The sequence below is a fragment of the Perissodus microlepis genome, chromosome 7 (genome assembly GCF_051167445.1).
Source record: "Perissodus microlepis isolate ML-2025 ecotype Zambia chromosome 7, ASM5116744v1, whole genome shotgun sequence".
Lineage (NCBI taxonomy): Eukaryota > Metazoa > Chordata > Actinopteri > Cichliformes > Cichlidae > Perissodus > Perissodus microlepis.
In genome coordinates this window covers 36,061,944-36,085,542 of record NC_140467.1, presented here as the reverse complement: position 1 = coordinate 36,085,542, position 23,599 = coordinate 36,061,944, and the positions used below count along the sequence as shown (strand labels likewise).

The following is a 23,599-nucleotide window of genomic DNA, read 5'->3' as shown; positions in this document are numbered from 1 at the left end:
TGAACTCATTATGTGATACTGTAGAAGAAAAACTGTTAATTTAGTGTTTTCATTGATGGGACTGATGTGTTTATGGTAAATATTTGTGTTTGCTCTCTAAAAACATCTGTGGTGGGAAAATCAAAAACGCTAATCTATATAATAGGCCATCAAATAGTTTTCTGTGTGCTCTCTCCTCAGGTGTGTGTGCAGTGGGTAAACCAATGTGTCTGATGTTTGAGTATATGGCCCATGGTGACCTCAACGAGTTCCTGCGTCGCAGATCTCCAACCCAGTCAGTGCGCACCCTCAGTCGTGCTAGCTTGTCGGGTCGCAGTTTCTCCTCTGAGCTGGAGGCCGGGCCTCTCTCTTGTACAGAGCAGTTATTGATTTCCAAGCAGATTGCTGCAGGAATGGCATACCTGTCTGAGCGCAAGTTTGTCCATCGTGACCTGGCGACACGGAACTGCCTGGTTGGACAGGAAATGGTGGTAAAGATTGCAGACTTTGGCCTCTCCAGAAACATCTACTCAGCTGATTACTACAAAGCCAATGAAAATGATGCCATCCCCATTCGCTGGATGCCTCCAGAGTCTATATTCTACAATCGCTATACTACAGAGTCAGATGTGTGGGCCTATGGTGTGGTGTTATGGGAGATCTTCTCCCATGGGATGCAGCCATATTATGGTATGGGTCATGAGGAGGTTATTTACTATGTGAGGGATGGTCACATCCTTTCCTGTCCTGAGAACTGTCCTTTGGAGCTCTATAATCTGATGAGGCTCTGTTGGAGTACACACCCATCAGACAGGCCCAGCTTCAGTAGCATACATCGGATACTAGAACGTATGCATCAAAACAGACTAAGCATGAATGCTCACACTGAAGCTGATGCTGACTGTTAACTGGTTTTCCCTGTACAAAAGGCATTGATTTGCTGTTTTAATGATTTAATGAATACTTTCATTGGGCCCAAGCACTCAGTGCTGGGGAAAAATTATTTGTCTCCTTCATGATTTCTTATTTTATTTTATTTACTTTATTTAATTTCATTTTTGCATATTTGTTATACTTACATATTTCACTTGATCAACCACATTTTAATTTCAGATAGAAATAGCCAAAGCATGCAGTTTTTAAATGATGCTTTAATTTATTAAGCAGAAAATGCTATCCAAACCTGCATGGCCCTATGTAAAAAAGTAATTGCCCCTAAACCTAATAACTGGTTGCACCACCTTTGGCTGCAAGAACTTGTACGACACTGTGGAGGAATTTAACTGCAAGGTTGCAAGGTTTTCTAGTATGAGCAGTCTAAGGCAATCCTATACCACTCCAAAACCTTCGTTCTATGTGCTCGCAGTGGGCTGACCACTCCTAGTAAGTGTCAGGACAAGTTTTCTTTATTTGTGGATAATGGCTTTCACTGTGATTTGCTGGAGTCCCAAAGCCTTAGAAATCCCTTTGTAACTCTTTTCAGATTTATAGATGAATGTGTATACAGTGAATTTGTTCACATTTATTCTTGGGTTTCTTGAGATCATGGTATGAATTATTTCATTTTAAGGACTTAGCCTATTTCATTTAGTCAAACAGGTTCTAGTTAAGTTTTTTTTTTTAATTTAACATGTCTGGTGTGATCCAGCCAGACTACAACATAAAGGTGACCCATCCTAATCAGACTTCAAGCAGCCACATTACACAGTTGGTACAATTTTACAATGATTTATTTTTTTTATTTTTTATTTTATAATATGTTATTTCTTTAGGATGGAACACTAATAAGGAGCTGGGTGTAACTTCAGGGTGGCCTTTATACCAAAACAACAAACAAAAAGAAACGATCTGAAATATTTATCAAACTTACCTAAGCAAAAAAATAAATAACCAAATTGCAATAACTGACCTCCGTACATAAGATAAGGAGAGAAAACTAAAATAAAAAGGCAGTCCACAGCAGCACTGTACTTTGCATGCTCAGCTGGTTAAGTAATTGCAGTCATTTTCTTTTTGCAGCTTGTCTGTTCAGGAGACTGAACATGGCCATATTGTAGTCATTTGTATGTTGCTACTTCAGAATTCAGGATTTCAGTTTCTGACTGTTTACCGGGAGCTGTCCATCTGACAGGTTCACTTTAATTTTGAAAAATGTTAAACCTGAATCAGTTAACTCACCCCAGACCCTAAGTCTCTGAAATACTTGGAAACTAACCATACAGATATACCATGGTCATTTTTAGCAGTAGTTGCTCTTGTACCTCATTCATCTGTTTTTTTCTTTTTCTCATTGAGAGTTTTTTTTGTAAACGTTGATGAAAATTTAGCAAATGCTCTGAATAGGCTCAATGTGACCCTAAAGTTCGCTGGACAGAAAGAGAGAATCTACACTTGAAAGGTTTTTTCTTTAACAGTGTCATAGAAAGGGATTGATGATATATTTATTATAAGATTGTACACAACATTTCTCTTCAAGTCAGCTTGCTTATTCCACAGTGGCACACAGTCACTTTAAATCACTGATGATTGTTTTGTAGACAAGTTGGTATTCCACTACGGGGCATTCTGTTTTTATTTGTGTTTCTTTGGTTTTAGTTTTGTTTTATAGATGTGTTTTAGATTGTTATTGATATTTCTTGAACATATGAGCAAATTACAGTAGGCATAAGTTCATTAATTCTCCTCACTTTCATTTACATTTCTCATACAGTTCCTCACTGAAGCACTAAAACTCACATATTATGAATAGAATTATTAATGGGACTCATTCTACTGACTTAAATAGACTCTTGTAAGTGACAAACTGCCCACATGTCTTTACATCCTCATTTTGAAAATATAAATCTAGAATGGAAGCTTATTAGGTCAGCTAGGTTAGAGATCATACTTTTTTTCTTTGGTAAAAATTCCATTTTGGTTACATTAATAGAATAAAAAAAAAAAAAGCTAAAAAAAAAAGCTAATATATTCATATCTAAAAAAAAAAACATGTTGATTTTGTCTAAGAATGGCTGACTTAACTGTCTTCTTTTAAAATTTGCCATGTTGTTACTTTTTTTTTGCTGTATTTGTTGCATTATATCAGTAATGTTTTGGGCTTTTTCCCTTTTGTTTGTCATACATAATTCACATTAAGTATATTTCTTTGTATTGCTTGCAAATAAACAGAATTATTGAACAGTTTGTACGTCAGATCTAAATGTGACTTTTTTTTTTTTTTTTTAGAGTACAATGAATCTTTTTTTCACAAGGTCTGCATGCATCTGAATTCAGGCAGTTAGAAAGGGATATTTACACTTGCCATCATACTTAACCCAAAACACCTCTCTAAAGAAGAAAACAATGTCCACAATCACTTTCAAAGGTGTGTTGCTCTGGTTCAGGAGCTCCTACTGACATTATCACTGGTAGAGTTTTCTCTCTCTGAGCCCAAACTATATCTTATTTTATTTCATTGCACGTCTCTCTTTATACAAGGCCCTTAGTATCTTATTATGTCAGTTTTTGTTGTTGTTGTTGTTGTTTTTCCTCAGTGCAAGAGGATGCATTAGAGAAATGGTGCTACACAAAGCATTTTTACCATGAATTTCTATGTGACTGCAATAAGCCCCGTTTATTTGCATTTGTACAACTTCATCAAAATGTCTTTGTTTGCATCTCAGTGCAAAAGTGTGTGTGTGTATACAAGTTAAATGGAGGACATCTGTGTGCGTTGTGGGGGATGCCTAAGTGTAAACTGTTTAGATTAGACTGTATGGAGTCTGGCCTTGCACTTTCATTTTCTTGATCTACACTTTGGCTCAGAGTCTTTCAATCCTATCTCCATCACTTCTCCACCAATGAATACAATACAGAGAGAATTGTACAATGGTATGTTAGTATGTTTTACACCGCATGTGGCGCTATCATGAATATTATGAGGTGATCACATTCATTATGAACATGCTACTTCCAAATACATAATCATTACTCATTCTTTGTATTTTTATTTTTTAATCCTAATCACCTAGTCATCCTTAAACAGTTTTGTCAGTGAATTGAAATGTTTGTTTTATAAAATGCTAAACAGTCATTTGTGTCATTTGTGTGTGTGTATAACCACATCAAAAAAAACAGAAGCAAAGCATTTTGTTGCTCTTCTTCGGTGTGCTGTCCAAGGATGCAGATTAAAATTATTTCACAGGCAACTCTATCAGCCATAAAAATGCCTCTGCAAAAGATATGTACTCGTTAAACAACACTGGCACTTAATCCTGCAGGTTTATCTATTCTGTCAAAGGTCAACACTTTCAGGATGGTTTGGAACTCTTGAACAAGTATTCACAGGTCAAAGTTCACTGAAGTTGAAATCTATACAAAAGAGCCATGTGAATGTGCTTCCTAATTTCCTTCCTATTTTCCTCCAAGAGTGAATCCATGATTGTGGTGTTTTGTTTCTTATCTGCAGCCGTTGCAGTCATTTCCTTGTCCTGTCTCCATCTTCTTTGTTTTGTTAGTGTTTTTGTTTTCAGTGTGCTGCAAAGCCATCAGCTGATCCTTACTGGGAGGTAACACTTATTCACAGTAAATTAGTAAAACAGAATTATTTTTGTGGCCTCATGAAAAACAGATCTTCACGTCTGGCAGTCATATGTTATTATAGCTAAGAATCACTTCCTGTTTTGTCAAAACTCTGTGTTAGTGTAACAGAGGAAGCTGGTATTTTCTAAATGTTCTGGATGTGAGCTGTTCAGCAGATTTTTAATGTCTTGTTGACATTTCCATCTTTCATAAATGTAGCTGGCAACATGATGCTCAACTCTATTCATTAAAGTCATTATCCAAACAGGCAGTAGGACATTTGACTAATGGGACAAATTTTTCACTCAGCAAACCATGGGAGGAACTATGGAAAGTGTCTATATTGACTTTGTGACTAAGATGTTACATCCCCCCTCACTCAGCAACTGTGCAGAGAACTTCCTGCGTGGCCACACTGGCCCTGATTGGCCTTTTCGGGCAGCAACAGGACGTGAACAGACGTATATCAGTCAACTGGAGGCTACCACTCCAAAGCTGTGGAACAATAAACATAACAGAGCAAATGCACTCTCACACACAGACACACACACAGAAGGGGAGACAATGTTGTTTTCCATGGAAACATCTCTTTGCTGTTGCAAGGACTGCTGCATACTTTATGTCACACATGACACAGACCCTGACCACTCTTACAGTGTAAGTAAACATACAGAAATACCATATTAGTGGTTCAGCTCCAGTTGTCTCTGCTTTGCACCTGTAACCACATGCACATGGTGCATTAATTGTGCTACACTAAAGATGCAAATTTGACCTCTTTTCCACCAACGCTGCACCAGTGCTGGTACAATGCTAGTTCTTTAATGATGTCTTTCTTTCAGAAGTTGTGGCAAATCATGCTGAACAGAATCTGTGGGCTACATCTGGTTAGTTTCTCATATATCATATCTTCTAGCCACTGAGGCAAATTGTTTTTTGGTGGAAACACACAGAGATGGTTCTAGACTGGGAATTAGCATTGTGTCAATTGAATATTTTGTCACAAATTAAATAAATTGTTTTCCATATATTCACCAGATAATCACTAACTTTTGTATTCCAAAGTAATCAGCCTACAGAGGCCAAAGGCCAGTATAGACTAGACAGAGCATAAAGTAGTCATAAGAGTTTAATGGTAGTTCTACATCGTTATAACATTATTAAAAATGAGAAAACCTGTTCCATTTATCAATCAATCTATCAATCAGTCAATCGAATCTTTATTTTGAAAATATGAGTAATGATTGTAAATACATATAACAAAAATAAACATGAAATCACTGAAAGCCATCCTATTAATGAGGAAATAGAGAAAAGCAAAAGTAAAATATTACTCCAAAAATGTCTTGTTCAAAAAGCAGAAGGAGGAAGCATATGCTTATCAGTCCCTTCCCCTATTCAGCTCGTCCCAAATATATCTTTCATGATTATACAACCTAATGTATACGCATATGCTATAAATAAATGTGCCTGTCTAATACACATTTTACATTCCAAAATCATCTAAGATGACTTCAAGTTATGGCATCACATGTGTCTAATGAATTGCTGTCAACACTGCGGGTGGGTGGGCCTTCTTTCCTGTTTCACTGATAAAAGTTCAGCGCAAACCAACCCCAAACTGTCTGCCGAATATGAGCCAAGTCCAGAAACACTGCCTCAGGAGACTGTGTAAGGTTTGGGAACTTATTCATTCAGCATTTTCTCACTATGCAAAACAGTCGCACACAGACAGCATTGAGAAGAAATGTGTTCCCCCTCCAACAATAAATACACAGTCGCACAAAAATTTCTGGTAACAGTTAAGGCTGCCCAAACTATGTTAGCAGGCTCATTTTCCACAAACTATTTAATGGCCTGGGAAAAAATGACAACAACAACAACAACAACAACAACAATAAAAGCCTGTGTCTTTCTGTGTTCCCCATTCTGTTTGGACAAAAGCACAAATATTGGCATGAAATCAAACAGAACAACCATAGTATGACAGAGTCTTTGTTTTGTTTGTGTGTTTTTTACATAGGTCCTCCATTTCATATAGATAACTTTCACACACTTTCACCTGGAGTCAGACTGATGTTTTTATTGTATCAACACCATGACTGTGGTTGCACATTTATTAATATTGGACTCTAAAGTAGAGATAATATGGAAATCACATTGATTTTTTTTCACCATTACTTAAAAATATAAAACATGTGGTGCATGTTTTGTTTTGTTTTTTTGCCTGGAAACCTTCAACATCATTTTAATGTTATGTTTCACTTTGGAAAAACAAAATGTTCAGATCTACAGCTTTGTTATTTGTTTTGTTTTTTATTAAACACATAATTTTTTTTGGTATTACAGAATGTTTCTGAACTGCATCACACAGTGTTTGTGTCAAGCAGCATCAGTTGAAGGCCACAGCAAACACAGCGTACATCATTCAGACAAAATAAGAAGCAATCAGGGTAAAATGGCCATGACGTTATAATCTAAGGAGATAAAAGTCATCACACCATCTGGGCAGTTTCAGGAGGCCTGTTGTTGACATCTGTAGCTCTCTCGCGCTCTCTTTCCTTCTCTCTCTCTCTCTCCATACATATAACTAAACACTGGCATAAAAGAGGGCAGGCATTGTATCCATACTGATACTTGCATTTCTACATTGGCTAACAACTTTTAATTTGGTAGGTTGTTAGCCACAAGCTGTGTTAGCTGCATGCTTCGACTTGACCTCTAGATGCCACTAAATCCTACACTCTGTCCTTCTGGAACATATGCAGGACTGGTGTATTAGCAAGCTTAAAAAGTAACATAACACCGCTCATTTTTTTTTTTACTCTTCTCACTACTGCAGTGTTGTACAAGTGCATACAGACAGCACTGATGGGTGTGCTTGCGGCTAAACACTTCTGGGTATGATTGGACATGTTCTAAGCTTAAAACGTTCAACCAGAAGAGGGCGAATCACTGCTTTTCTGCTGTTAATTGACTTTTTATGGACAGGAACTGAAAAGCACTGCACTCATAGATATTGAATTTTGCATCACAAACAAGTTAATGTTGCTGTAATAGTGTTTATGGGAAAGTCATTATTTAGGATCACAATACAAATGGGATTTAAAAAAACCATACAAACAACCCTACAGTACATCTGGACAGAGAATAACAGAGTGAAATTTACAGACACAAAACATGTTTCCCTTTGGTGATTAACTTTGCATAATATATTTTATATATACATATTGTACACACATACTTACAAAGGTACACAAAGACTGACACACTAGTAAACAAAGACACTGAATGTTTAGTTGGTTTGATATAATAACCTAAATTAATACTTAAAAGAAATGTTACAGTGAATTTCAAATATGGAGTGTTGGGTCCAGAGCCATATATTGACAAAATCTGGTCAAGATTTTTATGACATTAAAGTGTGAAAGCTGGACAAATTTAATACAACAAGTTTGCTATGGGGGATTGGTTCCTTAGAATATTTCTCTCATTTTGTCTCAAGTAGAAGTACTGCTAGAGATTAAAAAAAGCACTGGCACAGGAAGGAAATGACTAATAAAAGTGATGACTAAGGTGCCGTAGGTCACAGTGCTTTATCTCACACATGCATCAAAAATGTATGCAAGTGTTGCAGAGTGATGGTGAAATTTTTTTTGTCTGTATATCAAAACATAAATTGCCTGATTAATAGGCCAAACATCTGGGCAAAGATACCTGGTGACTTAATGTTAACTCTGCAGCTGAAATTCCTGAAAAACATCTGGTTTCCTGGAAAACGTTTGACTGTACTTTTGGCAGTGATTCTCACTTTGCTGTCGGTTTTTGGGAGGTTTGTCTATGTATTTTGGCCAAAATGGGTTTTGATTTAAAACATTCAGTTTGCAATTTTTAACAATGTGCATCATAGCACTGCCATGCTGGATTTCAGCTGGCACAAAATCGCAAGTTAATGAGAGCAAATATTACACCATTCAGGCACCCTAAGGCGGGAAGATAAGAATAGACTTTAATTTGTCATTGCTGCCATAAAAATCAAAATAAGCTACCAATAATACTTTAAATGTAAGCGTCAACCATCTCTCTGACAGAGACACAAAATAAAACATGTTTTGGTTGGATATCTGCTTACTTTATATCACTGATACCAGTGTTACAGCAAGTAAAAATCTATGCTGGTCATTCAGATTTTGTTAAACAACTTCAGCATTTGCTAAGGCTTAATGCATTTCTGTGTCTGTAGGGTTTTAGTTCAAGAATTCTCTAAACAATTAATTCAAATTCTTTATTTTTAAAAGAAAAATGTGTATTTTCTAATGGAGGTGAAAAACACAAAAACTAAACTAAACTCAAGAGCACTGCTTTTGGCTAACTTTCACTGTGTACCACTGACAAATTAAAAACTGCCTTAAAAGTGTACACCTTTGAGGAATTTGACACCACAAACTGCACAGCTTGCTGCTAATCAAGGTTATGTTGTGAGTCATTAGCCATCCCAACAGCATAGTCATAGCATTGTTGTGCCTAGAGCCCTGCCTGACACAGTGGCTAGCATGGCTACACCAGAAGTGAGGTAGTTAATGCTCACGTATCATCATTACTTCATGAAAGCTGGTAAAAATAGAGTGGGAGAAGGGTTTTGAGTCAAAAGTTTTGATTTTCTTTTTTAATTTTAAGTTGTTCTGTTAAATAACCCATTCTCAAGGTACCACAAAGCAATTTGGTACTAACTCAGGCGATACTTTCACATTCACTTCCACAATTCCCCCTTTTCCCTCCCGAGGTCAGCATCAGGAGACCAAGGAAAACACTGACAGGCAGTCTGCTCAGCACATTTGGTGTCATAATATGAAGTCTCTGAAAGTGCACCAAACATGACTCTCATCCTGTCTTCACATAACTGTCCTCCTCCTACTCTTTTCCCTGGAACAGCCTGCCTTTAAATCCTTAGAGGGAGTAAACAATCCAGGATTTGTAGCAAACATTAGATCCTTACTTAAGCAAAAACCTGATTTAAAGGATTCACAAGAGCGTGTTCATAAAAGAGGATAGGTAGAATAGAATGGAAAAAAACCCCCAAATCTGGTTGTACTTTGTAACTTACTTGTCGCTAAACAATAGATGACAACTCTACAGCAGAAAATGATAATGTTTGAGGTTATTAAAATACTGTGTTGAATTCATGGATGAAACAGTGTCACAGGGTTTTGGTAGATTGCAAAACATGGAAAACAAGTGAATATAGGCAGGATTTCACTTTGGATGACATCTTTTGAAATATATATAACATTGGTAACAATATCCTGCATTGTGCCTACACCACATCCATTTAAAGTTAAAGCTTCTGCCCGACAAATGGAGATGAAAATCAAAAACACTATGTTGTAAATCTGGGATCAGGTGAGTCAGCAACCAACAATAACATAAATGTAGGGTGTTAAGTTTGATACTTTTCATAATGATGGGGCTCTAGACGAGTAATAGTACAAACCTACCAGGCATAAAGTTAGGAAGATTGGATAAAGAGGATGGACTATACTGGCAATACTCTACTTCACAGATTTTAAATAGTTCATATCATCTTTACCTGTGACAACACATTTAACACAAATGGAAATTAACAAAACAAAATAATAACAGCCTATCAGAGTTCTCTTCAGCTCTGTCTTCAGACAACTTGAGTCTTTTCAGCTTTCATTCTAGTTGCCATATTCTTCTTGACATACACTCATTTACCTTCTCTCAGTCTGTATCTCCTGTAGAGAATAATCCCTTCAAGATGGATTCATATCCAAGACACTGGGCTTTTTCTTTTTTCTTTCTTTTTTTTTTATACCACCGAATGTTCATTGTGGTGGTGATGGTGGTGCATGGTGCTGCCAGTCAGCACCGTGTGATTGATGGAAGATGCAGATCGGTCGGATCCCTCTGCTGCCGTCCCATTCACATTCTCCTGCCTCTGGCAGCACAAGATCTGCCTGAAGGTTGCGCTCATCTCCTTGTCACGGTAGGAGTAGATGATGGGATTCATGGCAGAGTTGAACTCGGCGAGTAGCAGGAAGAACTTTTCGTAGGTCAAGACATTGCAGCTAGCGCAGAAAACATCAAGGAGGAGGATGACCAAACCAGGGGTCCAGCAAATGATGAACGCACCTAAAAAAACACAAACTGTACATATTAGTTGAGGTAATTGACACGCCCATCAGAAAACCGAAGCCTACTCCATCCTTTCATACACTGCGCTACATAAATGATAACTGGACTGGTACTGTTCTTAATTAATAATGCTTTTCTACTCAATCTGAGTATTCAAAGCACTCTTTTTTATATAAGCCTCATTCATTCATTAACACACATTCATATAAGTGCTTTCTTTCTATTTCACTTTTACATTAAAATTCATACACTCACACTTTGATGCATCAGTGGATACTGGGGGTTCAGTATTTTGCCCAAGGGTACTTCGACATAAAGGTTGGGGGAGCTAGGGATTGAATCACCCACTAACTCCGGAGTAACAGCCACCTCATAATGGAATATAAACCTTAAAAGTAATCCACATCATAACTGTTTCTATTTTAAAATTGTCATAAGTATAATACTTACATACTTGGAGCTAACGTGTAATTTTGTGATATGTATGAAAGAAACCTTTTTGCCTTAGACTGAACAATTCAACACTATTTATTTTGTTTACTTGTCTCTTCACATGAATCAAGCTGACTTCTTCCATTTTCTGGAAGTGGGCCACATCAACTGAGTGTTTAGTTCCACAGATGATGACACTAAGATTCATCATATGATGACACCATGAATTTACAAAGTAATTTGTGTTTGTTTTAGGATTTTAAAATTGTAGCACATAGCAGTTTTTGATCTAAGTATGCAAGATTCATGTAAGTAACGGTCATGACTCATGAGCAACATTTGGGAACTGATTACTTGGTTTGGGCTTTTGCTAACTTACACTTGAATAATAATGAGTCAGTACAGGCAACTTGGAAATGGGTCCTTTTGGTGCTACATTAGAATTCATCCTACCACCTCTCATAATTCTAACAAAACACTATCAATCCACTAACAATGCAACATCCTGTGTTTGAATCAGATAGATATTTCCTTTTCCAATCACAGGGCCAGGGACCCCATTACATTTGATGCATTGATTGCTTTTAGACCACCACTGAGGTCATCACACATCTATTTCTGCTGTTATGGTGGCGATATCAACTACATTATTTCCAAGAGTTATAGGTGTTGCCACTTATGCAAACCCTATTCATTAGTGCTGGTATAGCAGAAGAAGCTTTTGCCACAAAGTCCTGTTTTTTTTTTTTTATACTGTCGTAACATCTCCTTCAGGGATTCTATACTGATATCAATACAATGGTGGTAAAAACCAGCGCAATCACACATTAGTTTCCCTCTACAAACTGGCAGCAGCAGTGGCTGAGCATGGAAGGTTACAAAAACTGAGAGGTGCGCAACCCTATGACACTGTTTTTGTCGTACAGTGCCATTCGCGAAGTATAATAGTCCTCTAACACAGAAAATCTCTCTCACAAGCAAATGAGGCCCCAGCTCACTAGGAGGTTTGAACCAGATACCTCCTTAATGTGAGGCAACAGTGCTAGACACTGCACTATGGCGTTGTTTTAGTGCCTCTCTATAATGAGCGCACGTAACCCTCACTGATAGCCTTCCTGTCCTTTTTCTCAACTTTTTTTGTGTATCTGTTGAAACAAATAACAATCACTCTACAACCACATTAGCATCACTTATGAAGCACACCACCATTAGTCAAGAAAACAAAGTACCAATATCTCTTTATGACCAAATGTAAGTAAAAAAAGGTCGAAAAACCTCATTAAAAATTGATGAAAAATAACTTAGCTTTAAGTGATTTGAATGACTGTGATAAATATTAAATATAAATAATAAATCAGCTATGCACTTTGTTCATTAAAGTGGACTCTTCCCCGAGTAGATGAAATATGTTAGCGCTGTGGAAAGGGTCACTGACATTACTCGTGCATGTCAAGTGCTGCGAATTCAGTCATCAGACAATATTTGTCCTAACTATACGACAACTATAGGACTTTCCACTTGTGAGATGGTAAAACAAAGAGTCGACAGAGAGAGAGCGAGAGCAAAAGCGAGAGAGTATTGACAGGAAGGTCTGTTATCTGTTAGTGTTGTGCAGGCGGCAGCTGCAGTGGAGCTTGACCTCACTTCCTAACTATGCAAACGGACTCTCCAGAGTTGGATAAATTTCTCAAGCAGTTCATTGCCCAGCAGAGAAACTATTTCAACTATTTGTCTCTCAGTGAAACATCTTACTCGGAGCAGGACCAGACTCAGCACAAAAAATGCTCAGAGGAAGCATTTAGAATTTCCAGTCTGAAAAACAAGAGAAAAAAAAATCCTTGACTCTAACATTACGACTGCGACTGTATTTTCTGTTTTTACTGTCTTACTGTGTCAGTGTTGATGTAAACATTTATTAGTCATCCAATCTATCGTAACCACAATCCACAATATGTTATTGTCGCAGTAGGGCAAAATCCATCAAAATAATAAATGAAAAAATCTGATCACGTCCAGTGAAAAATATATAATAAAACAGTATATGTGCATATATGTAAAGGAAATTTGTTTTATTTCCACTCAAAATGAGAAAGGAATGCCGTTTTGTGATTTTATGGCCTTCGAGGTTAACCCTCAAATTCTTTAATTTCCTCGCTGAATCCTAGACTATATAATTACCTTCATTACTTATCTTTATTGCAGAATTTCCTCTTTACCCCAAAAGAATATGGCTGGTTTACCATAGCCACAGTGTACAGTGTTACTACCATGCCAGGTTTACAAAGGGTAAACCAGAGTTTTGTTTATGGAAGCAACATCTGATTTTTTTTTCTTCTTTTTTTTTGCCCTGTCACTACTTAAAAATGCCACATGGAGGGAAAAGAGGCTGGAGAATGGAAAGTCACTGGAAGAAGGTAAATAAACACAGCTCTGAAGCAGGCCTGGAAAGTGTATGGAAACGTAGGAAAACTACTTTGGCACGCTCGTTGTCTTATAAAAATAAGTAAGTACATAGAAATGTGTTAAGATGTGTGTGGCTATTGCAATGACAAACTACTATTGCAACAGTTTCATAAATGACACATTTTCCTATTAGTTTGGCTCATGTGTCATCAGAATGCAGTAAATAAACCTTTAAAGGAATCGTTTTGCTGTCAAACCTGATAAAGAGCTTTAGGGGAGACATTTTTAGTTTGTGGAATGATTCTCAAGATTTACGTAACTCAAAGCAATTGTTAGAAACAGCAGCGCACAATGGATTAACTGTGCCATTGCTCATGAACAACATATTAAAAATGTATTGCTTCGAGGGGGTTTATAAAGACTGATCTGCAATTTTACTTCAACTGACTCTCAACACAAATATCTAATTAGCCAATCAAATGTCTTAAGGCATTTAGACATACAGACATGGTCAAGAGAACTAGCTAAACTTCAAACTGAGAAAAAAAGGTGATTTAAGAGAATTTGAACATGACACGGTTGTTGCCAGATGGGCCTGCACTCCCATAAATACAGTACTGGCCTGGTCTGAGTATTTATGAAACTGCTGCTCTACTGGGACTTTCCCACACAACCATCTTCAGGGTTTATAGGGAATGGTCTGAAAAAGAGAAAATATCCATGGAGTGTCAGTTCTCTGGGCAAAAATATTTCACTGATGGCAGAGGTCAGAAGAGAATGGCCAGACTGCTTCGAGCAAAATAATCACATATTAGAACCCAGGTATGCAGAAGAGCACCTCAGGATGCAAAACATGGCGAACTTAGAAGTCTGTCAACTAAGACGAGGAAACTGATGCTACAATTCACACACATTCACCAAAATTGGACACCAAAGGATTGGAAGAATGTTGCCTGGTCCAATGAGTATTGTTGAGGTTTAAATTTATCATCTCAAATGTTTATATGCTGATTACATTGCTTTATATAAGAAAGGCCTAACTCTGAGTACACTCTGTGCCAAAAGTCCTGACAGGAAACTGCATGCTTTTGCAGCTAGAATCAAGTGAAAGTGAAACCAACTAGGCTGTTTGATGCACACTAGAGAGCAAGTATATAAATACTAGGGGTGCAACGATACTCGTATCGATATTGAACCGTTCGATACAGTGCTTTCGGTTCGGTACGCATATGTATCGAACAATACAACATTTTTAATTTATTTTATCAACTTTTCTTCTGATGATGCTGTCTGTGTTGAGCGCTCAGTGGATCTGCGTTCGACTACTCCGCCTAGACTGCACTGTCAAGCGCAGATCCACTGAGCGCAGCACAAGCTAGCAAGACAGAAGCTAAGCTCGTTGCAACATGGCAAATTGAACCTCCCCCACCCTCATTCAGATCTGGCCTTTGGAACTATTTTGGTCTTCATGTGAAGTATGACCCTGAAGGTAAGCGCGTCATGGACAAAAGTAAAACAGTATGTCCGATGTGCCAGGCAATGCTCAATTACATGGGTGGGAACTACTGCGTTAGCGCAGTTAGCTCGTTAGCCCCACGCACGGGGCGATCCGCGGTAGCTCGTTAACGGAGATTTGCCGTGTTGTGGCGTTAACTTCATTTCAGATTAACGCTGACAGCACTAGTGGGAACAAAATGAATATGACTGCACATTTACGCCGACATCATCCTAGTGCAAAGACAAGTGGAAGCAGACAAAAACAACAAGCACGCATGCTACAAACTTTATCGGAGTCATTTAGACAGCCGTTAGCACATGATTCTCCTTATGGGGACCTGATATGTTTAATATGCTGCTGAGAGTATAGCCCAGAAGAAGCGTATAGTATAGCTTTTGTTTTGGAAAGAGCCATTTCTCTGTAATAAACTCTCTTTTCCAAAAATGAGTGATTTCTCGATCAGATAGATTTATTATTTTATCCCTTTGTTGTTTCAGCAACATTAAATTTAAAAACTGTACGTTTGAGTTAAAATATATATTTATAATTTTAATAAATGACAAATTAAAAAAGCATGAAGATTTTTTTTATCGAAAAAATATCGAACCATGACACCAAAGTATTGAACTGAACCGTGAATTTTGTGTATCGTTGCACCCCTAATAAATACCTAGGCTTCCGTTTGTGCTTCAGACCTTGGGGTGTGTGTTGTGTGCAAAGGTCTCCATATCCAGGATATGTTAATTAAAGATAATTTTTAAAGTAAAAAGACCACTTTGAGCCTTGTCCTTTTGGCCGTAAAGAATCCGAAAGAACCGAATTTAATAGTATCAATTTCTGAAGGCATTTGGACAGTGAGGTCAGAATGTGGAGTAAACAACATCCATCTATGCGTAATATCAACACTTCAGGCTGATGCTGGTGATATTATAATGTGGAGACTGTTTTCTTGGCACATTTTGGACCCAGTAGGACCAAATGAACATTATCTAAGCATCACAGCCTACCTCAGTATTCTTGCTGACCTTATCTATGCATTTGTGACCACAATATACAAATCTCCTGATGTCTGCTTCCAGCAAGATAACACACCATGTCACCAATCTCTCACTATCTCAAACTGGTTTCTTGAACATGACAGTTCGAATGGGCTCCACTGTCACCAGACCCCAATCCAAAGGCGCACCATTTGGATGTGGTGGAATGGGAGATATGCTTCATGGATGTGAAGCTGACAAATAAGCAGCAACTGTGTGATGCGTCACATGAATGTAGAACAAAATCTCTGAGGAATGCTTCAGTCATCTTGTTGAATCTATGCCACCAATTAATTCGGTACTAAGGGGAAAAGGGAATCCACCCTCGTACGTCCTAGGTGAGCCTAATAAAGTACAGAGTTATGTATGAGAGGTTGTTCCTATACACTCTCTAACTATGCAGTTCCTCAGATTATCATTTAGTTACTTAAAATAAATTTTGCATGGTGCATTTGTACAAATGTTTACTTAGGACTATCCTATCCTATAGTATGAACTGCTAATATTAATATGTATTGCTTTATCCAAGTGTATGATACAGCAACAGTTTTTTAACCACCACCATGCTCTCTTTCTTATCTTAAGACTTTTCTTAATGCTCACATGGCAATGTAATGGCATGAATGGTAAGTATGGTACATGTTTTTTACTTTTCCATTGTTTTCCACAACTTTTATCCTCTGTTTTTTTTCCTTACAGAAATAATCTTTTATTAGAAAAATAACATGGGTCTATGGCCTAGGTAACGAATAGGTGGACCCATACCTATTACTACATATTTATCAGACCATTTCTATTTTACTTCTATGCAACCTTTGTCGTATTTATGGTAGGGTTATTTCAATCCTGATAGATAGAAGAAAAGGGGAAACTCAAACTACACTTTTTCATGTTTTTTTTTCTTTAAATAAGCCCTTTATTTAAAGACAACTTCTTGAAAAGCTATTTTTAAATTTTGAATGTAAACCTTGCTTGCTTTACTTGTAAAAAGAACATTTTATTATGAAAGTACCGTCCAGTTCATTGAAAATAAATAGGAAACACTAGTTCAACAATGGTGAATTGTAATTTCTTTCTTTTACTTCACAGCCAGTTGTTGCCTGTTTACAGACAAGTGTTAGGCTATTTGTAATATACTGCATTGAATTATAATGCATAAGGAACTTTAGCAATATTGTGGACCTTTGTTTGAGGAAACTTTCTCTATCCAGACCTCCTTAAATTCTAATTAAGTATCTTTGGTCTATGGGAACAAAAATAAGGAAATAATAGAGGCCAGATTATGGCAGTGAACCCTGCACTCCCACAAAGACACATGCACGCAAAACACACATGCAGAACTGAGGGTAGATAAACACTCACATGTGCAGACACAAACACATGCAAACACTCACTTACTTAATTATACATGGCACAAAGACAGATGGGTTAAATATTTTGACGATGTTGAGAAAGCACTCACAAAACTTTATTCCGTCCTTGAATCTGTTGCCTCACACCAAACACTGTAATCATTATTATGTGATGACATTTAGGGGGCTTTGGTGTCATAGCACGTTATCTCTCTAAACATATTAGTAAGTGTGGGTCTGGTTCTTAATCTAGCATTTTATTTCAGCAACACTTTTGCTCCAAAAACTAGTCAGGTTTCTATTATTTTTCATTATTAAGATGCTGGTCTTAGTCACACGATGAACAACCAAAGAACTGTAAAAATATAACATCTGTGATTATCTGTCTTCTTTTTCCCCTCATTCTCCAACAGGCAGTAGGCTGCCTCTCTCTGAGTAAAGCTGGCAGGATGTTCTTGTTAATATGGAGTGCTTTTACCCTACTGTCACCAAGAGTCATTCATGTTGTTTGTTTTTCTAATGCTATGCTTATTTGGGAAAGACTGGCGAGATAATACGACTACATTAGCCAATCAGACAACTGTTATGCTGGCTAGGTGAAAGTGAGTAAAGTGTTGGTTGATTTTTCAGTTACTTCGATTTCTTTACAATGGTCATAATGACTAAATTAGAAAAGAAGATGGCTACATTGTTAGATGTTAAATGTGTTTACTTTTCAAGTGAGCACTTATGGGCTGATATTTTTTTACAGTAAGACTGAAACACGCATACTTAAAACAAACTCTACCGCTAACGCCGCCCCTGCTACTTTTCTTTTTTTTTGTTCAAAAGCTAAACTCATAAGTACTCACAAGCTAGGAAGACTAAGCTAACACTAGAAAAGAAAAGTTTTTGTGCAAACATTACAATTGCATGTTTGCATTACTATTTTATGTCTGTGCTAGTTATCCAATATTCCACATTCCACAGTAAAATATTACATTCAAGAAACAGCTTCCTAGTCTTCTGTCTTACATTTTCATCACTCAATTATTTTGGAAGGCTCATTATGCCAGCTTAGGTTTCCACTAATGTGAATTCTCTGTGGCTCTTAAAAACACCCCAAATTGAATTATTGCTTTCATCTTCTGGGAGTCTCACTCATTTTCCTACCATTAATCTATTTGTATCATTTTTTATTGCTCTCCTCAGTTTCTTTTCCTTTTTAAAATCTATTGTTTTTCAAAAATCCCTTTATGAATTTTAAAATCTTGAGTTTATCCTTCCTTTGTATCTTGGTTTTTTGTGATTTGTTTTCATTGCACGTCTCTTTCTGATCATGGTCATGTTTTCCTTTCTGCAACCTGTATTCTTGTCAGCCATCCCCTGCTTCATCTTTTACTTGTATCTCACATTCTGTCTCAACTGTCTCTCTAACCCAATCATTATCTGTGGTCATGACCATGATCCCTATATATATTTCTAAAAGGGCCCATTAGTTTCCCGTTTGTCCACAGAAGGATTTCTTTTCCCATTCCCCTCTTACCCACATCAGTGCTTCCACACAGAAGATTAGATTAAAGTTCACATTCAATAGCTGAGAGTCCACAGCACAGAGTCCACAAAGATGCTTGTGGTGTACACAGTGATGGAGTCTTGTAGTGGTTTCACAGTGAGCTAATGGTTAGAGAAACCAGCTTTTGACCGGAAACACAATGAGTTCTTTGAAATAATGGCATTTATCTGTTTATCTGCAGAGATGTTTGCTTTGCAGCAATGACTCATGTGTATGCACTGAGACTTTTTTAAATCTGTTATTTTTTAATAAACTTGGAATAAAAAAGAAAATCAAACATCAACATCAAAAGGTCTACTTAGGTTCTCTCAGCTGCTTGATAAGAAGGCAGCTGGACTTGTGAAGATGGTTAGCCTCTCGTCATTTAGTTCTAAAACAACTGATGTACCTTTTAACCTTTTAACTGAAGATGCAGACACCCTAACAAATGCAGCATGAAAATCTTTTTCAAATTTTGTGGGATCATATCTTTTTTGGAGACATATTGTAACTTGTATTATAGAAAAACATACAGAAGACAACAGACATCAAGGCGGGAATGAAACGAAGGTCCTGGTTTGAAATGAGCAGCAGGTTTTGTGTTTAAGATGTATATGTTTTAACAAAAAATGAAATAAATAAAAATGAATTTGAAAGAATAGGAAAACTATATTATTTTGAACACAATCTAAAAGCAATTTATAACACCTTGTATATTTAACTGTTTAACTCTAAGTCAAGTGTGTCATATTGGATATATGAGTTTTTGTGAGTTTCTGAGACTTCTACATACTCAGTGTGACTTTTTTCCCAGAAAAAGTCCAAATAAAATCTACAATTCATTTTTGAGGAATGCACTGAAAAAGAAAATGCCTTATGTAGCAAATATTATACAAATTTAAATGGCCTCAAATGTAAAAGGGTTAAGCAGTGTTTAAAGTTTGCCTGAAAGTAACAACCCATGCTGCTGAAATCACATTTGTAAGGCGTAGATCCTGCCATAGGGAGTGATTACAAAGACTGTATTGTCTACAATTATTTCTTGCATTAAGTGACGTACACAGATGCGCACAAACTCAAACACACAGAAAACAGGTGACACTGTGAGATGCATGCCAGTTGTGTTTCCATGCTGACAGTAGATTTGGCAGTAGCGTTTGGCTTGCGGTTTTTACAGATTGGTTCTGCTCAACCAGAAAATACACCAGCATTATAGCAGAAAATTACAGAAACGTCTGTGTATGAGTAGGTCACATTTGTTAGTGTGTAATCATTCATTTCTGTCCTTCCTTTGAAATCTAGATACTGAAAAAAGTCTTCGGGGTAAATACTGACTGCTTATACACTGTAATTTGGAGACAAGTACCAGTCTGTGATATGGCATCTGCATTTGTTTGGGCATGGTATTGCTTGGCACTCCATGCTGTCTGACGATGTGACCTCATGCAACACCATAAGCTTTAAGATAATCAAATCATTCACAGAACACTCCAGCATTTGCCAACAACTGACACACACACACACACACACACACACACACACACACACACACACACACACATGCACTACTGATGCACTACAGTTTTTCACGATGAGTGCCAGTTCACTGAATTTGGTTGTTTTGTAAGTGTAAACACTTGGTACTTGTCTAACTGGGAAAAAGACAATCTGATTACAAATCAAAAAAAGTAATCACAGAGAAAAACGGGTTGCATCATTTGTTTAGAACTTCTTATGTGGGCTTTTTTCTAATGCTGTTCAATCAAACTGATAATGGAAGTTTGTTTATTTTAATCTACAGTAACTGGTACTGAGACTCTTTTCTTAGACTTTCACTTATCCGGATAGCATGAGGGGGAGGTGGGTTGCAAAGAGGTTTGGAAATGTAGAGCAATTATATGCACTGTGAAATAGCTTAGAGAGTTTTCCCTTACGGTAGATTCCCATTTGGATGCATGGAAGTATATTGGCAGCGCTAGATGATGTCAGCTGGTATTTGTCAGGATTGCTCCTGAGCTTCACTTCTTGCTCAGCCTAAACATATTGCTGATTTGAGATTTTTGTGTGGTACTAAATTTTGAAGAATTGGGCTTTAAAAATTGGTTGCTGCGACTAAAAACAACTGGAATTTTACATGTTCTTTCCTGGAGATGAAAAAATCCTTTCTAGTCATTTTTTTGGCACATACTGATATCCGTATCAGCGGAAGCTAAAAAACAAATTTGTTTTTATTTGTTTTTTTGTTTAATGAAAAATAAGAGAAGTCCAAAGGTTTTCAGTGCATGTACAATGAAACAGGCAAGCAATACAAGGGAGAGACTTAGTTTGGGGCATGGAATTGAGTGTTCTTGATAGTGCTTCAAAATGACCTCATTTAGACTAAAACAAAACAGATCACACCCTCACTCAAAAGACTTACTTTCTCAGTAACATGTCGGCTTGAGTAGAGAAGAACAAATGTGGCTTGTTCTAAAAATTTTAAAACAATATTTCAAATCGATGCTAATGATTTACTGATTAAACTGAAAAGAAACTGTAAAAACATAAAGCTATTTTTCTATTTTCGGTAAAGAACAGTCATCTCTAGTCTGAAATACATGAAGCTAAATGACTGTAACTTTGTTTCTTAATGTTAATTCCTGAATCCTAATGCTTACTATTGTTATGTGATTATAAAACCTGTGTTTTCTACCTAGATTTATAGAGTGAGTCTTTTGCAAATAGCTATGCAACCTTGCATTAACATCATTAAAGTTCATATGAAGTCAGTTATTAGAATGTTCTTACATCCACTTCGAGTCATCCAAAAATGAAAGCTGTCTTTTTCCTGTATTCCTGAATAGAAAAAAGCGGCTGTAGGATAGTTGTAACGACACCAGAGAATTGACATTTTTATTTATCCATTAGACAATAGATAAAGACAGCAATAATGCTGGTTTCTATTGTTAAAAAAAAGTTTTTTATTTTTTTTAGTTGTATATTCACTACTGATATTTTACTGCAAAAAATGTGCTTACACATGTAATACAATTAATTTATAGCAATGGAAGAATCAGACAAAGCAGATTAAGGGTTTTTTGTTTTGTTTTGACTTTTTTTTTTTTTAGTCCTACATCCTCCTAGAAAAATCACATTATCTGCAAAGAAAACTATGACAGTTAGATTTAATTCATACCATGGTATATAGCTTCCACCCTATGGCCATTAGGAAACATACACCAAAGCTAGCAGATTAATTTCAGAACTGTTTACCTCATAGGTTACCAAAGAGGTAAAGAAATAAACAAAACATCTCTACACAGCAGATGTTCATTCTCTGCCTCTTTAGCCCACTATAGGCTCCAGATCATAGTCTCCTGTCCACTACTTTGAGTTAAGTTTGGAGTAAAGAAAACAACAGGATGAGATAGCAGAGCACATAGGAGAGAGATCACTTGCAATCCTGTGGTATGTTTTGTCTAGGATGCAACACATCCTGCTTCCAGGCACTAAGAAGCCTTTTCCCCCACAATTTTTAACATACTATAAACATAACTGAGCTGGTCTGCTAATTTGTTCTAGTTTTAAATGAAAAAAGAAGAAGAAGAAGGAGTAGAGTCTGATTATTACAGAGTCCTGCAAAGTGTGAAACATATCTCTGCTTAATGCTCGCACATAAAACTGTCAAGACTGCACACGCAGCTTGGGTGATAGGTTAAACAGGCTGAGTTTCATCTGCAGCGTATAAACAGACACCAAAAAAGTTGACCACACTGCAGCACTACAGTAAAAAAAAAAAAAAAAAAAACTGCTGCTGTTCATTGCAACTGTGTTTTTAGTTTTAGTTTGGAAAGTTGGACTGAGGCCAGCTGTATCTGTAAGAGAACTGTAATCTGTTTTTTTTTTAAGCACAGCCTAGATACCTCAGACATCCGTTAGTGTTCTTTATAGGTGAAAATGAAAGTACAGCTGGAGAGTAATTGAGGGTATTTCACAATTCTTACCAAGAAAACAGGACATGCTAGCATTAGAAAAATTCTTCAGAACTATAAAAGATGGGATGTGGGATTAATCTAAATTCCTCCTAATCTGTTGGTAGTACAGATGCTGTTGCTTACAGACTACCAGAAAAGTTCTTTTGTTTTGTGCACAATTGTAGTGAAGTGTAAAGCCTTAAAGGCACTTGCATGGACATGTGCCTTGGTACTTGGTATATGCATCTTCTAAAAGAGACATAATTTACTATACTTTAAATCAACAAAACCACATTATTCAAACCACTATGTTTATATATTTTTGCTTGCATATATTTAATTATTTTCATACTCATTTGGCTATTTGCAATCATAAATTTAAAGGTGACTTCATAACTAAAAATCCGAGCATTTTAATAATGATCAAGGGGGGAGCACCACTGACCAATATGATTTACTATATATGAGGTCTGCAGTAGTGCTAGGAGGACATTGTGCTTGGATTCAGTGTTGAATGTAACAGCCTCATAGTTAAACTGATTAACACATGCATCGTTTTGCTGCTGCTGATGACTTCAGATGTTGGGTCATTGCTACAAAGACAAATACATATATAGGCAGTGGCATCCTGCTAGAAAGTCTAGGTTAGTGACTATCAAGAGATCAACAGCTACAGTACATAGACTGAAAGTGAA

General features: G+C 36.9%; 2 protein-coding genes across 2 annotated transcripts in view; one reads left to right on the top strand and one right to left on the bottom strand.

Moving 5' to 3' along the window:
• The window catches only part of musk (muscle, skeletal, receptor tyrosine kinase), a 30,120-nt gene extending 27,254 nt beyond the window's left edge, over positions 1–2,866 (top strand). Inside the window, exon 17 of the mRNA XM_084934831.1 lies at positions 181–2,866. Coding sequence (XP_084790957.1) covers positions 181–887 — 707 coding nt within the window. The 3' untranslated portion in view covers positions 888–2,866. The remainder of the gene's footprint in view (positions 1–180) is intronic.
• A 2,789-nt stretch (positions 2,867–5,655) lies between these two features.
• Positions 5,656–23,599, bottom strand: part of lpar1 (lysophosphatidic acid receptor 1) — a 37,386-nt gene continuing 19,442 nt past the window's right edge. The window contains exon 3 of the mRNA XM_084934830.1: positions 5,656–10,692. Coding sequence (XP_084790956.1) covers positions 10,370–10,692 — 323 coding nt within the window. The 3' untranslated portion in view covers positions 5,656–10,369. The remainder of the gene's footprint in view (positions 10,693–23,599) is intronic.